A 16,466-nucleotide genomic window follows, 5' to 3' on the forward strand; every position below is an offset into this window, starting at 1 on the left:
TTCACTGTTGCCTTAAATGACAATTCTTGTCTCCCTGAAGAACTCTTGGCCTTCCTTTCTGCCACTAGAGTGAGAAGTTCTAAGCTAGAAGGGCCATCCCAGGGATGACTGCTTTAAGCAGCCAGTCATGTAGGGTTGCGCCTGTGGCCCTGGCAGATTGAATCCACTTTCTACCAAGTTGGTGGCATCACTTGGCTTCCATGTAGTGTTTTTCTGTTCTCCTGAAGATCGCTGTTGGCCACTGGAGGCCTCACTCACTGAGTTCCAGACAGCTGCCACTTCGTTTAGAAGCAACACTGCCAGTGAGAAACCCTGCCACACACAACACACACACAGACACACACAGAGACACACATACAGAGACATACACACAGACACACACAGAGACACACACACACAGAGACACACACACACACCACACACACACACACACACACGTGAGAGGAGGGCCACCCTGGGATGAAACCCTGAGTTCCCCCGTCTCAGCCCACTCCTTCTATCTCCTGGTGGAGGAAGAAGCTGCGTGCCCCTATTACTACCTCTCTTTACCTCCTCATTAAGGGCTTCGGTGTGATTATTGTCTCCCTTTTAATCTCACTACTTGCAGGCAGCTTTCTTGAGAAAGGTTATAATTTAATCCTGAAATACAACTTCTAGGAGTTTTCTTTTAAATTCATCATTCCAAGTAGGCGTCTTTGTCTGTTTGCACATTAGAAAATGAAACTAATACCTAAATGTGATTTTCCTGCTTTTATTGGTGTGCTATTTAAGGTCTGCATCTGACATCTGACTCCGTGTGGTTTGGAATACTTTATTATTATTATTATTATTTTGAGATGGAGTCTTGCTCTGTCTCCCAGGCTATACTGCAGTGGTGCGATCTCGGCTCACTGCAACCTCTGCCTCCTTGGTTCAAGCGATTCCCATGCCTCACCCTCCCAAATAGCTGGGATTACAGGCGCACACCTCCACACCTGGCTAATTTTTGTATTTTTAGTAGAGATGGAGTCTTACCATGTTGGCCAGGCTGGTCTCAAACTCCTGACCTCAGGTGATCCGCCAGCCTCAGCTTCCTAAAGTGCTGAGATTATAGGTATGAGCCACTGAGCCCAGCCTGGAATATTTTCTAAGCTCTTTGATGATGGCGGCTTAGATTTAACTCTCTCTGACTTAATTTTGTTGATTATATTGTCATTCAATTCCATTTGTATACTCACATGGAAACAAAGGCATGATTTCAGATTTCATTTATATCTTCATGCTTTGGAAAAACAAAGCATGATTTGGAGAAATCACTCAGCCCATTAAATACCATCCTTGACATTACTTTTTTGGGTTTGCTTGTTTTTAAAACAGTTTTTATTGGCTTTTGCTTTTTATAATTTTTTGAACCGTATCAATAGTAGCATAATGAGTATCTTTAGATGTGCTGTTAAAATCATGTGAAAATTCTTTTTGTGTCAACACGAAGAGTTTTGTTTACAATCATTACTATGATCAAGAACTAGGGTGGAATTTCCTAGCTAGACACAAATGAGTTTAAAAAAAAACCTGACATACTCTTCCATTATTGGTTAAGTTGTATTCTAAACAATATGAGTCTGATGAAGATATTAAGGGGAGTTAATTAGACTGTAAGACTCTTGAGGACAGTTGATGCCTTTTTCATTTTTGCATTCTTCTTGGGCACCGTGTAGTTGATCAGTATAGTCATGGGATTTAGTTTTGATTGTAGGGAGCTGTGTGAACTGCATGAAGCAGATGAGACTCCATCCTCGCATGGGAAACCTTTAAGGATTTTGAAGTTGGGCAGGTACAGGTTATTAGAAAGATCACTCTAGGCTCTGTGGGAGAGTGATTCAGAGGGAAGAGCCCCTAGAGGCCCATGGAGCATTGCAGGTGGCTCTGCCAGGAGACCAGGTAGAAGATGTGGTGAGGGTGGATGGGAGATGGATGAAGCTGTGGATTTCATAGGTAAAGATTCATCATCCTTCATCTGCAGCTACACTATTGAAGAAGACCTCTGAAAACCAGAAGGCGTTTTATTTGTAGTTCATTTGGCAGGAAAACTTGAGTTTGACCTGAACTCATTCGGTGTTGAAGCCTGACTTGAACAGCTGGGACACTTTTAAAGTCCTTACGTATGTCAGGCATCCTTCATAAAACATATGTATTTGCTGCAGGGCTATTCATGTGTTTGATTAGGGGAAATTGCCCTGGATCTTGCTGTTTTTTGTTTTCACTGTAATATATGACTTGTGCTATATAACTTTTCTCAAATGGGAAGAGTTCTGGTTCAGCAGCACCCCTGGCCCTAGGGTTTTGGAAAAGAGGTTGTGAAACTATTTGACGTGTGTTTACAGGATAAGGTTGATGAAACTGACTGATAAGAAATGAAGGCAAGATCTATGGAAGAAAAGAACATTTCTGGGAAGACTCAAAAGTTAATGATGACACCGCCTCATTAACATTGAAGGGAAGTAGAACTTTAGAAGGGGTCAGAAATATTCATTATATAGGCATGATTTATTGAAAAGGATGCATCTTGAATTTTTGAAGTGTTGCTTGTATGTGATCTTGGACTGAATCGCAGGCCAGAAAAAGGGGGCAATTGCAGAAATTTGAAAAAGACCTATAGATTAGTTCACAGTTTTGCTTCTATGTGAATTCTCTGGTTTTCATCATTGTACTCTGGTTATGTAAGATGGTAATATTTGGGGAAGTTGGACGAAGGGAATATGAGAACTCTGTGTACTCTTTTCTTTTTTTTCTTTACCACTTCTTTTATAAGTCTAAAATTATTTCAAGATAAACATTTGAAAAATGACAAAAAAAAAGAGCTGTTTGTCATATCAAGGAATGGCATCATCCATGATGCTTTTAAGTAGAGAGTATCTATGAGCAGAAGTCTAGTTTTCTTGGAGAATTCGAAGTCTAAAAGTGCAAATCGGGTAAAATTTCAGTCAGGTCTTCACCCCCTCCCAATTTTTGCTTTTTAAAAAAGCTGACCTGGTTTCTATTGTAAGATTAACTTTTTATATTCTGATCTGAGAAAAATGCTTGACTGTAGTTTAAGTGTACAAAGAAGAGTACTAGGCCAGGCGTGGTGGCTCATGTCTGTAATCCCAGCACTTGGGGAGACCAAGGTGGGCAGATTGCTTGAGGTCAGGAGTTTGAGACCAGGCTGACCAACATGGTGAAACCCATCTTTACTAGAAATATAAAAATTAGCTGGGCGTGGTGGCATGCGCCTGTAATCCCAGCTACTCGGGAGGCTGAGGCAGGTGAATTTCTGGAACCCGGGAGGCGGAGGTTGCAGTGAGCTGACATCACGTCACTGTACTCCAGCCTGGGCGACACAAGACTGCATCTCAAGAAAAAAAAAAAGAAGAGTTATAAAATGGAGAGCTCATGGGAAGTGCCATAACTTGTCCCTTGCATTTAGTCTCTCTGGTGTTGGAGGGTGTGGTTTGGCTCTAGTTCTTGTTTGTAGCTCTGCAAGGTGAGGTGTAGGTTTATTAGTTAGGACTGACAGTTATAATATGATGTTCAAAGCCAAGAGGGTTTACAGATAACAGGGAAGAATGAAGAAGATATGTACCTTTCATGGCCAAGGTCAGCTCGCCTGGATTTTGTGGTGCTGATGCTGCTGGGTGTATATTTTCTCCATGGAGAGAGGATTGGTTTCTGAATTCTTTTGCTTCCCTCTCTCACTTCGACACTACCTCCTGTAGTTTCAGCTAATTTGTTCTGTAATTCTCTCTCCACTCCAATTCTTTCTTTCTTTTTTGATGAGAGTAGACCTAGGCTGGCAGCCAGTTGCTATTGAGTTATAATAGAGCTAGTGGTATGAACAAAATTTGATTACTGCTGTCAACACCAGATTGAATAAGAAAGTGCATACCCTAGACAGATACTTGCAACATAAATGGTCTATTGATTTCACAAGAACTAGAAAATGAGGCCACTGTGTAATCTAGCAGAACAACAGATCTGTGAATAGAGTGGGCCCTGACATTGCACAACGGTTTTCAAAAGTGCCCTCCTATCGATCTTTTTAGAAGAACCTTCAGATAAACTGATTTTAGTTTCTGATTTTCCTCACCATCAAGTATTTACAGAAACTCCAAGGAAGCCTTTGCACTTGTGTGTGTGCAATGGTTTGCTTTTCCTCCATAGCATCTAGTTTGGAAGTTATATTGGCTATTACAGACCTTATTTGCTCCTGAGTTATCATGGCATTTCTACTTAGCTTAATACGAATGTTTTAGGAGTTTCCCACCATGGAAAGTTCTGTTTGACATATGAAAGTTCAATGGTCAGTTTCATAGTCAGCTCTAGGGCAAGAAATAAATAAAACAATGGATTACAGAGTATAGCCTTGCGACACGGGAAATTTTTTAGTAGATGGATGAGTCATATTATTAATATATGCTGCAAGGCCCGAGGTCTTACATCAAAAAATAAGGAAAAAAGTTTTTAATTTTTTAAAGTTAATAGCCTTCTGATATTTTCTTTGTTATATTTTGTATAGTTTTTGTTCTGTTTAGTTTTGGGGGGATCAAAAAAATAAATACTAAAATAGAATGTTTTAGGAAAAAGGTAATTAACATCATTGTACATGAATTTGCTCTAACACAGTAAGGTCTGAAAAAAAAAAAAGATTTTCCCTTTGATGTAGACTTGTTTCAATAATTACTATTCTCCCAGTACTGCACTTTTGAGAGGGAAGGAGAAATTGTTGCTAGTGTCTAGATCTTGACTTGTCTTCCTTGGCTACCTTCAAAATTTGAGATCCTGAATCTTAAATCACATCTGGTCTAAAAATTCTTCCTATAAACAGTTATGACTATTTACTGACAAAAGGCTGCTTTTATTGTGCCTGTTTCTATTTCAGAGGAAGACACATAGAGACAGGTGGAAAGAACTGATTTGTAAAGATTGAAATGTCATATTTACATTCAGAATTTCATTTCCTTACCAGTTTTCAGAAGAACCCTTTGGTAGAGGAAACAGGGCCAACTTCTTTCACAGCCTCTTACCGTAGATAGAAATATGAAGTCCAGCAATATTTAGCTGGTGTGAACCCAGACAGCTGTACCAGGAACAATGTTGAAAATCTTTGATTCCTATTGGAAAATAGCCACTGTTAAAGATGCACACCTTCAGGACCTCACTTCAGGATTGTAGCCAGTATCCGTTCTGACTAGGTGGTGCCCACGCCTCCCTGGCTGTTTTGTGTTTTGAATATTTAGTCCTGATTCTAGAAATGAAGACATTTTTGGCCTATGGATAAAAGACGGGTTTCGATAGCCATTAAGGAAATGCAAATCAAACCACAATGAAATGTCACTTCATACCCAGTAGGATGGCGATAATAAAAAAGACAAATAATAACAAATATTGGTGAGGATGTGGAGAAATGGGTATCCACATACACTGCTAGTGGGAATGTGAAAGGATGCAGCCACTTTGGAAAGCTGTCTGGCAGTTCTTCCAAAGGTTAAGCATAGGGTTGCCATATGACTCAGCAGTTCTACTTCTGGGTACACACACACACACACACACACACACTCACCTCACACCCAAGAGACATGAAAATATATGCCCACATCAAAAACTTGTACACAAATGCTCATAGCAGAATTAACTGGTATTAGCTAAAAGATAAAAACAACCCAAATGTTCATGAACTGATAAACACATAATAAAATGTGGTCTATCGATACAATGGAATATTTTAAAAAGAAATGAAATACCCATACATCCTACAACACGCATGGACTTCAAAAACATTATGCTAAGTGAAATAAGCTAGTCACAAAAAACCATATACTGTACGATTTCTTTTATATGAAATGTACAGAATAGGTAACTCTACAGACTGGAAGTAGATTTCAGTGGTTGCGTTGGGCTAAGGGATGGGGATCGATTGTGGTGATGGTTGTAGAATTCTTTGAAAATACTAAAAATCATTAAGTTATACAGTGTAAATGAGCTAATTGTATAATATATAAATTATATATCAATAAAGTTTGATGCAAACAGAGATTATTGGGTATTGACTATGTGACATCATCTGTATCACTGCGCTTTTCCTGGTCTCTCTGCCTGTGACAGTCCTAGAAGACAGGTGAAGTCAGCTTGTCCATTTTACAGATTTGGAGACTGAGGCTGAGAGAGAGAGAGACAGAGAAAGAGAGAGAGAGAATTTTGCCAGAGTTATACAGCTGCTAGTCTAAGGAAAATGTAGAGATGAAGAGGAGGAGCGAAGGGGAAGTACTGTCAGTTTCTCTTTTCTGTACCACAGTACAGTAGCAGGATGAGAGATGCCTTTGAATTCAAACCTGTGTGTATCCTGACAAAGATACATATTCTATGAAAAGTCTTTGATAATAAGTAGAAAATTTCTATTTCACAACAAGCAAGAAAAAGAATGAGAAAAGGACTAGAAAGTAGATAATGATCATATGAATAATGATTTTCCTTGCTTTTTGCATGTATGTGGAGGACACATGCAGAAGTGACAGCAGGAGTTCGAGACCAGCCTGACCAACATGGTGAGACAATGTCTCTACTAAAAATACAAAAAAAAAAAAAAAAAAAAGCGCCAGGGGTAGTGATAGATGCCTGTAATCCCAGCTACTTGGGAGGCTGAGGCAGGAGAATCACCTGAACCCAGGAGACGGAGGTTGCAGTGAGCCGAGATCATGCCATTGCACTCCAGCCTGGGTGACAAGAGTGGAAAAAAAAACTATGATAATAAAGAGAGCAAAGCGACCATAAAAGAGAATAGGCTGGAAAAAATAGTCTAAATGGTGGTCTCTTATCTTATAGCTGCATGTGGTTAGGTTTATTTTTTCCATAATAGCAATTTCTAAGGGATGAAGAAGAAATCCTTTTGAGTTTTACTTCCCCAAGGTATATATAGCTACTACAGTGAAATAATAAGCCCAATTTATTCTTTGAAGTATAGTTAATATGTAACAAAACTCCTAAGGCCAGTTGTATACCCAGGGCAATCACCTTCTAACACCTTTATTTATGTACACAGTGGGTAGGAAGGTGGGTGGAGTGCCCCTTCCCAGCTGACACTGTCAAAACAGGAAGCAAAGTTATAATCTCTGTCATAGGAACATGAATAGAGGCCCTTAGTTGTGACTATTAAAAAAACAAAAAACCTACCTAAGGAGTTTTCACTGACTGCAAAGTGTAACTTCCTGTCTGGTGTTTAGAGGAGGTGGGGTTAGTTAGGTTTAGTCAGATCCTCTCATGAGAAAAATAAAAGCCACAAAAAAAAAAAAAAAAAAGACATCCCAGTGTGCAGTTCGAAGGCTGCTTTTGTTGTCCACTTCCTCCACATCTTTTTCCTTGTCATCTAAGCAGATGTAGGTGATGATGAGCAGCCCGGCAGCCACCACGTTTCACTGGAAAAAGTGCAGATTGGATTTGCCAGGGCATGTAGCTGTCCAGGCTTGCAAGAGATTACCAGGTAAGTTTGTCAACTTGTGCTACTCCCAGCCAGTGAGGTTTTCATAGGAAGCGCCTCTGAAGACAGGGCTCTCTCGTTCACTTTTGTTAAGTACCAAAGCTTAGGACCAGGCTGGTGACCAGGAACAGACAGCCTGTCCTTCCTGCTGCCACATCTGTTGTGGACCCTGAAGAGTAGAGACTAACGCTGTCTGCTTTGCACTTCTCTTCAGGAGGTGATAATTCACTAGAGTTATTAGCTTCTTTGAAAGAAGATTTCCAGGATCCCTACATTTGTGGTAGCAAATGTGCTTCACTTTACCTCCCTGTAGATTTTCAAAATAGCTTACTCTGTGCTGACCGTTTACTGCCGTATAGAGAAGAAGCCTCCTGTGTGGTGTTGAGTATTGGTCGACCTCATCCCATATTGTATTTGATTTACTCTGTTGGCTAAAAAGGCATTTTACTTCTTGAAATATTTAGTTTCAACCTGAGAAAGGGGAGAATAAAACGTTTGTACTTTGGGGGATTGTATAAGCGCTGGGGTTTCTGTTTCAGTGCAGGCTTCTCTATGAGACGTGTATATGCGTAACTTTGTGTAGGGAAAGTGTCATGCACTTTTCTCTCACTGAAGTTTACTTCCGGGGTGACTTAGTTTTTCTGATCAGTTTAGATGTTCATATCTTGTTTAATGTATACATGTGTGTACTGGTTGTATGAACTTTTGGAGAGAAAAATAAGCCCAAGTGATGTGTTTTATTTGATTATACACATCATGCATGAATGTTGTCACTATGAAAAACTTTGAGGCTGGTTGGTTTTCTTTTTTAATGTTTTTCTTTCTTGTGGAATTACTCTTTCCCTCTTAATGTTTTCCTTCTTAGCTTCAGCGAATGAGGTGGTAAGGGGTTGTAAGTGTTGTCTCTGTGGAGCAAATTCAAACCAAAATGATTGGAGCAGCTCATATTTTCTTAGTGAATTGGGTGTCTTGAACAAGTGGCATAGAAGATTGGTGTACTACAATTCTCATCATTAGCTGTTACTTCTTTCTTAAATAACCATGTGATCCCAACACAAAATCAAAATACCTCTCAGGGACCTAAATTAAAACTCCATGCGGGCCGGGCATGATGGCTTATACCTGTAATCCAAGCACTTTGGGAGGCTGAGACAGGGGGATCACTTGAGGCCTGGAGTTTGAGACCACCCTGGGCAACATAGGGAGATTCCATCTCTACAAAAAATTAAAAAACCAGTCAGTCATGGTGGCATGTGCCTGTGGTCCCAGCTATTTAGGAGACTGAGGTGGGAGGATAGCTTGAACATAGGAGTTTGAGACTGTGGTGAGCCATGATCATGCCACTGCATTCCAGTCTGGACAACAGAGGGATATCTTGTCTCAAAAGCCTGCATAGGAGCATCTATTGCAGACTTGTGACCTTTCGAAGATTTCCTTTGATTGTTACTAAATCCTCTCTCTTTCCCCGACATTGAGAGTCTCTGTAGTCAGCTAGTCTTCATCAAAGGGTCTTGCTACAAAGGGTCTGGGGTAACCATAGTGTTTGAAATCAGAAGACAACTAGAAGAAAAGTACAAACAAACCTTTAAATAATAAGCAGGCTTTGGCTGGGGGTGGTGGCTCATGCCTGTAATCCCAGCACTTTGGGAGGCCAAGGTGGGCGGATCACCTGAGGTCAGGAGTTTTATACCAGCCTGGCCAACATGGTGAAACCTGGTCTCTACTAAAAATACAAAAATTAGTCGGGCGTGGTGGCGGGTGCCTGTAATCCCAGCTACTTGGGAGGCTGAGATGGGAGAATCACTTGAACCTGGGAGGCAGAAGTCGCAGTGAGCAGCGATCGCACCATTGCACTCCAGCCTGGGTGACAGAGTGAAACTCTGTCAAAAAAAAAAAAAAAAAAAAAAAAAAAAAGCAGGCTTTTAAATGAGTAGCTACAGTGTTAAATATATTTAATTGCTGTGCTGGTTGAGTTCTGGTTCATTTAGATAACATTCTTTCCTGCTCTATGACCAATCAAAAGGCTTTTTAGGAAAATACCATTTTAAAAAATAAAATGTATTTCAGTGCATGTTATTTTAATAAAAATAGAAAACCAATGTGTACATGATTTCGAATTTCACAAGGGCCTAGATTGTCATCAGTTATTACTGAACTGAATTTTTTTTGTGTGTCCATAGTATAGACTCTTTAGTGATCTTCTTAGAAATAAGGACATTAAATTTAATGTTAAAAATAGTATTTTCAGCCAGGCACAATGGCTCATGCTTGTAATCCCAGCACTTTGGGAGGCTGAGGAGGGCAGATCACCTGAGGTCAGGAGTTCAGGCCAGGAGCCTGACCAATGTAGTGAAACATCGTCTCAACTAAAAATACAAAAATTAACTGGGCGTGGTGCTGGGTGCCTGAAATCCCAGCTACTTGGGAGGCTGAGGCAGGAGAATCGCCGGGACCTGGGAGGCAGAGGTTGCAGTGAGCTGAGATTGAGCCACTGCACTTCAGCCCGGGCAACAGGATGAGACTCTGTTTAAAGAAAAAAAAAGATCTCTATCTCTATCACTATCTCTATCACTCTCTCTAGCTTATCTGTCTGTCTGTCTATCTATCTATCTATCTATCTATCTATCTATCTATCTATCTAATCTATCATCTATCTATCTCATCTCTATCTCTATCTCTATCATCTAGCTCTATCGTTATTTTCACTACATGTTAACAATAATATCACTGAGATAAACCAAAGTTTTAAGAAAAGCTTGAAAATGTGAAATGAATAATTTGGAGGCATGATTGGACATTTAGGCATCTATGAAGGCCCAGATGACTCATGTCTGGAAATTGCTGCTGCTCAGGAAGCCACTCCTGGGAGCCCTGCTCGTCTTGCCATCCTTCCTGCTTTCTTGCCGGCCGACAGGACTCTGTGTCAGCTGTTTCCTTTTTAGATGGAAGGGTTAAAAGATTTACTACTTGGGTTCCCCATTAGAATGATCAACATGCTGGTGCCCCACAGTCAGAGATCGCGGCTTGATTGGACCGAGGCCCTGCTCTGCAGCTTGTCAAAAGCCAGCCAAGGGTGTCCAGTGTGGAGGGTACAGGGTAATGTATTCGTTCCCCACTAGACTGAAAGCTCCATGGGAGGGACTAGAGGCAGCTTCGTTACTGCTGCCCCCTAGCACCTGAATGTGTGCGTGATGTGCAGGAGAGGTTCAGTAGCTGCTTGTGGAATGAATGAATGAATGAGTTCCTTTGAGTAACAGGAAGTTGGAAGAAGATTGGACAGAGGCTTAGTTATGGTCTTTGCTGATGTAAGAGAGTGTGCTATGTTATGCTGAACAGTGGTTGTCATCTTGGAAGACACTCTAGGAAATAGTCACAGGGGAACAGGTGGCTGATCTGGGAGAGTGCTGAACAGACCTCTCAGAAGAGACAAGGCTGCAGAGCAGCGGTGTCCTTATGAGGCAAGGCAGGTTGAGAACTTTGGGAAAGAGAATTTCATCAGGGGCTGGGGGTGTGTGTGTGTGAATGTGGATGTGAGGCCAGGTGGGGACACTCCTGGGAGGATCTCCTGAACTGTGGCTCATTCTTTTTTTTGAGACAAAGTCTCGCTCTGTTGCGCAGCCTGCAGTGCAGTGACACAGTCTTAGCTCATTGCAGCCTTGACCTCGCAGGCTCAAGTGATCCTTCCGCCTCAGTCTCCCAAGTAACTGGGACTACAGGTATGTGCTCCCATACCTGGCTAATTTTTAATATTTTTTTTTTGTAGAGATGGGATCTCGCCATGTTGCCCAGGCTGGTCTTGAACTCCTGAGCTCAAGCGATCCTCCCCGCTCGGCCTCCCAAAATGCTGGAATTACAGGCCTGAGCCACCATGCCCAGCTGTGACTCACTCTTAAAGGAACTCCAGTCTTTTGTGTTGGAACTCCAGGAAGTTGACGACCACACTCATCTATTCAGTCAGCATTTGCTAGGTGCCTGGCATATGCCCAGCTCTGGGGAGGTATGGGGATATAAAAATGAAGGTGATTTGGTTCTTCCTCTGTGACGGTTAGAACCTGGAAGGGATGGTGTGTGAAAGTGAATGCTAGGTTTGCTGGTGGCTGAAAGGAAGGAATGTGGTCATCTTTGTCATATGTTAGGGATTGCCTGACCCACCAGTTGACTGTATCCAAATAAAGGAACATAGAATTTGTAGTGATCACAGGGCAGTGATATTTGTCTGGGAAGGTATCTTAGGACTTGTAAATTTTTTGCAGATCTTAATAATTATAGAGAAAATGAGTAGGTGGTTAGGAAGGCCAGGTAACTATAATGTACAGAGGTGAGAGAATGAGAATTGTTAAGTTGGGAGAAAAAGAGTAGAAAGAGTGACATGGTACTGAGCAGTTTTTTGTTTGTTTGTTTGTTTTTTTTTTGAGACAGTCTCACTCTGTTGCCCAGGCTGGAGTGCAGTGGTGTGATCTCTGCTCACTGCAACTTCCACCTCCTGGGTTCATGCCATTCTCCTGCCTCAGCCTCCCGAGTAGCTGGGACTACAGGCACCTGTCATCACCTTCGGCCAATTTTTGGTATTTTTTCATAGAGATGGAGTTTCACCATGTTAGCCAGGATGGTCTCGATCTCCTGATCTCGTGATCCGCCCGCCTTGGCCTCCCAAAGTGCTGGGATTACAGGCGTGAGCCATCTTGCCCAGCCCTGAGCAGTTCTTTAAGGGATGGGACTTGGCCCTCAAGATCTGGGTTTCCATTACCGCTGCCATCGGCAGGGTAAGTCACTGAATCCCTGAGAAGGGGACTCCCAACCAGGAGGATCACAGGATCTCCCAACCAGGGAGGATGCCCCAGGAGGATGTGGTCAGGGTTCATGATGTTACACATGTTAAAGTTCTTTGCAAGCTATAGTAATAGTTCCAGGTAAATAAATGGAGTAATAAATTATGTAAAAATTATAAAAACCTAGTCTGTTGATAATGGGCTCTTTTAGGTAGATTCTAGGGTAGGAAATCAAACATTATATTCATCATGGTACTTGAAATATATTTAAGCTGAAGCTGTATACTCTATCATGTTTTTGGTATATTTTTCCTTGACATTACTTGAAAGGCATGCTTATGAAACTGGATTTGGATCTGTTTCATATTTTCACTTGGGTTCTCTGACCCCTACTTAGAGGGCACCAGGTGCTTCCTATTCTAACTGTTTGCAAACTCAAGACTTGGTTGGAGGGCCATTGAGGGGACTGGTGTGGGATTAGATAGGATCTGGACACAGCGACTCCCTTGCTCCTGCTCCAGTATTTTGACCTTCATTTGAACAGTTCAATGAACTGGCAACTCAAGTCGTTTTTTCCCACTGAACTAGAACGTTCATTGTTTTGCAGAGGAAGATGACTCATAGCCGAGTTCCACCATTGTGCTAAAGTGAAATTTTAGTCTAGGACCAAAGGAACACAGGCCAAACTTTCTGTCTGAGATGCAGAGTACTGAAACTTGGATTGTGAGCTGGGCAGGAATTCCTGTGGCCCTCTGTGTGGAGTTGCTCTCAAGGAAAAGGAGCGTTTAAATACATTTTTGACTTCAAATTTAATTTTTAGTAATATAGTTCAAATATCTTTTAAAATATCTTAAGTAATGAGACAGTTTTCTAAAAAAAAAGTAATGCAAAATGAAAATTCTACAAAGTAGAAAATTGTCATTTCCTTCCTCTCTCCAAAACCATTGTTAATAGTTTTGTTTCTTCTGCTACACTTGTTTTCTATGAATGCAAAAATATATGCCTCTATGGGTAAGCATGGCTTTTCTTTTTTGAACTAAAATTGAAACCATCCTGATTTGGTGGCCTCCCACTTAAAAAATTATTAAAACCGCCTGTGTACATGGTATCTTAGCTTACTTGGGCAATCGCTGGGGCAAATATGCTTTTACTGTCAAATCATCATCTACAACAGATGACATGTAGAGAGATGAGATGTAGTCTATAGTCGTTTGAACTTGCATTTCTTTTTTGTGGAATTGAACTTCTCTGCATATGTTTATTGGCTCTTTGTATGAATTCTTCAGTGATTTGACTTTTCATACATATATTGCTCATTTTCTTCTGTTGCTTGGATCTCTGACTTTTATACTCTTAATGATTCCAAAGGAAATTCCTACAAAATGGCAGATTTGGGATGACTTATTTGAATTTCTTTTGAATTCTAAAATGGTTAACTGCAACCTTAAAAGATAGATATTATTTTTAGATCTCTAGGACAGAGGTTTGAGTCTTTGGACTTAGATTCTGTCGTATTTTCTCTTTCTTTTTTTGGCTAATATGGGAGACGTCATCATCCCAAACTGTACTGAGACTAGTAATTATTTAGATACACTATTTTATTACATTTTCATATACTGATAAATTATTTCCATATGGATGGTAAGTCCTAGATTTATTTATGAAAAAAAAACATTTTTTTGTATATTTTATGGAACATGGAGTTAGCAGAAAGATGCTGTTGAGTTAGGCTTAAAATTAAGTCCTAACGATTCTACCTCCTGTTGTGGAGCTGTTGTCAGTCTTTAAAGGTGCATCTTTCTAAAATTTTTTGCACATAACTTGACAGATTGCAAGGAGGATTATAATAATTGGTGGCTGTTTGTGTCAGAGCATTTCAAGTCAATACAGGAAAAAATACATTTAGATGCTAAGTGAAGATAAGACATTAGTTTAAATGAGCCCCGTATGTACCATCATATTGAAAATTTACCAGTTTGTCCTCGTCCTTCAATTAAGATTTGTTAGTGATTTTTCACATCAAAGCATTGAGGCTGTAATTCTATGCTGGGTTCATTTAACCACAGATCCAGTAAATGGCAGGAAATAGAGAGCTATACAGGACAGCAAATGGCCTGCAGTTGCATGGAGGATATCTTTGTGGCAAGGTGCCCAAAATGTTTTGCTGGTTTCAAAGTTTGTATCATTTGTTCAGAAGGGTTTTTATTGCTTGCAAGCAAGCAGGAAAGCAAAGGAAAAGGGCACGCAGCCGCCTCCCCTATGATTCTGTGCTGTATGACCTATTTGCCTTTGGTGCCTTATATAAAAAGCTTTATTTAGTCTGCAGAGAGGTTATTTCTCCAAATAGAGGTGAACTGTCATAGTAGTCTGGAAACGTGATAGATTTCAGTTGAATGCCGCTGATCCAAATACTTGGAGAGGCTGGGCTGTGTGACACTTGTAAGATAGGCACCTTGCACAGATTCTTCCAGGTCACTTGCACTTAATCATCAGTAGAAATACCTCATCAGATAGCGATCCACTTGGCGCTCTGAGAAGCAACTCCTCCTATCACACCGACACTGCTACTTTTGTTCTGGCTCAGCCAGTCTCTTGCTGGGAACCTGCTGCCAGAGTTAGTCTCTTGGCTTCTGCCCTGGCCTATTTTCTTGTTGACTTCTGGATTCTGTGCCTTTAGCTTCTCCTTGGACTCATTGGCCATGACTCTCTTTCTGGTATTAGTAGCTCCTGTATTGTGTTTGAGAGAAGAAATTTATTCCCCTAGCAGATTCACTTTCTACTGAGCTAACTCTAACCCACCCATGCAATCTAGCCTCTGCCAATACTCTGAGACCTGCTGATTGTTAATCAGTACTTATTATCTAACTCTGAGTAATGAGTGTTATAGCAGGAAAAGTAGAATCTTTTTGTGTGTGTATGAATGTGGTTTAAGGCACTTTTGGGGACAGAGGAGAAATAAACATCTTGAAATGAATTATTGTATTTTATCTTTGCCCATGTGAATTCTTTAAAATAATTATTAAATTCTCACTTTGCTTATATGCATTAAAAATTTCATAGTGATGGTATTTAAAAGAGGGAGGTAACGGATATTTTGCAAGTGGGTTGAGGAAATGGTTCTTATTTTCCTTTTCACGTCCCATGGGACCCTTTGTATCTGTCTGCCTCCCTCCTATGCATTTCTCCTACTGTTGCAAGGAGGATCTTATGTTTTATGATGAGAATTTATTTGGTGACTAAGTGAAGTGTGCACTAGTTTTTTAAAAAGTCCTTGAGATTGCATTCTGTATATTTGCTGAATTTGTTACTAGGCCTTATGCTGCAAAATTTCTGAGGTTGTTCAAGGTAAATCTATGTCTTGATTACTGAAATAAAGTATTGACATTTATTTCCCATAATTTGGAAGTCATTCAGTAAATACAATTTGCCTGGTGTTTTATAATGAATCATTTTTATCATATTGGGTTTGTGTTAGGAAGACTGTCAGCATTGATTTTCCAGTAGTTTTCTAAATTTTCTCATTTATTTATGTTTCTTCTTCTTCTTCTTTTTTTCTTTGAGACAGGGTCTTGCTCTGTCACCCAAGCTAGAGTGTAATGGCATGATCTAGGCTCACTGCAGCCTCGACCTCCGGGGGTCAAGCAATCCTCCCACCTCAGCCTCCTGAGTAGCTGGAATTACAGGCATGTGCCACCACACCCAGCTAATTTCTCTGATTTTTTTTTTTTTTTAAATTGAGATGGTGTCTCGCTCTGTCACCCAGGCTGGAGTGCAGTGGTGCGATCTCAGCTTACTGCAACCTCCCCCTCCCAGGTTCAAGTGATTCCCTTGCCTCAGCCTCCTGAGTAGCTGCAGGTGCATGCTACCACGCCTGGTTAACTTTTTGTATTTTTAGTAGAGATGGGGTTTCACCATGTTAGCCAGGAAGGTCTTGATCTCCTGAGTTTGTGATCCACCCACCTCTGCCTCCCAAACTGCTGGGATTACAGGCGTGAGTCACTGCACCCAGCCCTTCTGAATTTTTTTTGTTTTTTTTTAATAGAAACAAGGTCTCACTATTGCCAGGTTAGGGTCTTGAACTTCTGGGCCCAAGTGATCCTTCTACCTTGGGCTCCCAAAGTGCTGAGATAACAGGCGTGAGCCACTGTGCCTGGCTATATATGTTTCCTAATTACTGCAGCACTCATTTTTCTGTCAACTTCAGCTAT

At 40.8% G+C, this 16,466-nt stretch overlaps 1 protein-coding gene across 8 annotated transcripts in view; it reads left to right on the forward strand.

Annotated features, from left to right (window-relative positions):
• The window catches only part of LOC105465799 (utrophin), a 579,736-nt gene that overhangs the window by 49,986 nt on the left and 513,284 nt on the right, over positions 1–16,466 (forward strand). For 4 of the 8 annotated variants that reach the window (XM_071096558.1, XM_071096554.1, XM_071096559.1 and 1 more), the window contains exon 1: positions 7,326–7,492. The exons of 3 other annotated variants lie outside the window; for them this stretch is intronic. In XM_071096558.1, coding sequence (XP_070952659.1) covers positions 7,396–7,492 — 97 coding nt within the window. In that variant the 5' untranslated portion in view covers positions 7,326–7,395. Of the gene's footprint in view, positions 1–7,322; positions 7,493–16,466 lie in introns of those variants that run through there. One more of the 8 variants, XM_071096561.1, reaches the window with a different exon arrangement.

This window comes from Macaca nemestrina, chromosome 5, assembly GCF_043159975.1.
Source record: "Macaca nemestrina isolate mMacNem1 chromosome 5, mMacNem.hap1, whole genome shotgun sequence".
In the NCBI taxonomy this organism is placed as follows: Eukaryota; Metazoa; Chordata; class Mammalia; order Primates; family Cercopithecidae; genus Macaca; species Macaca nemestrina.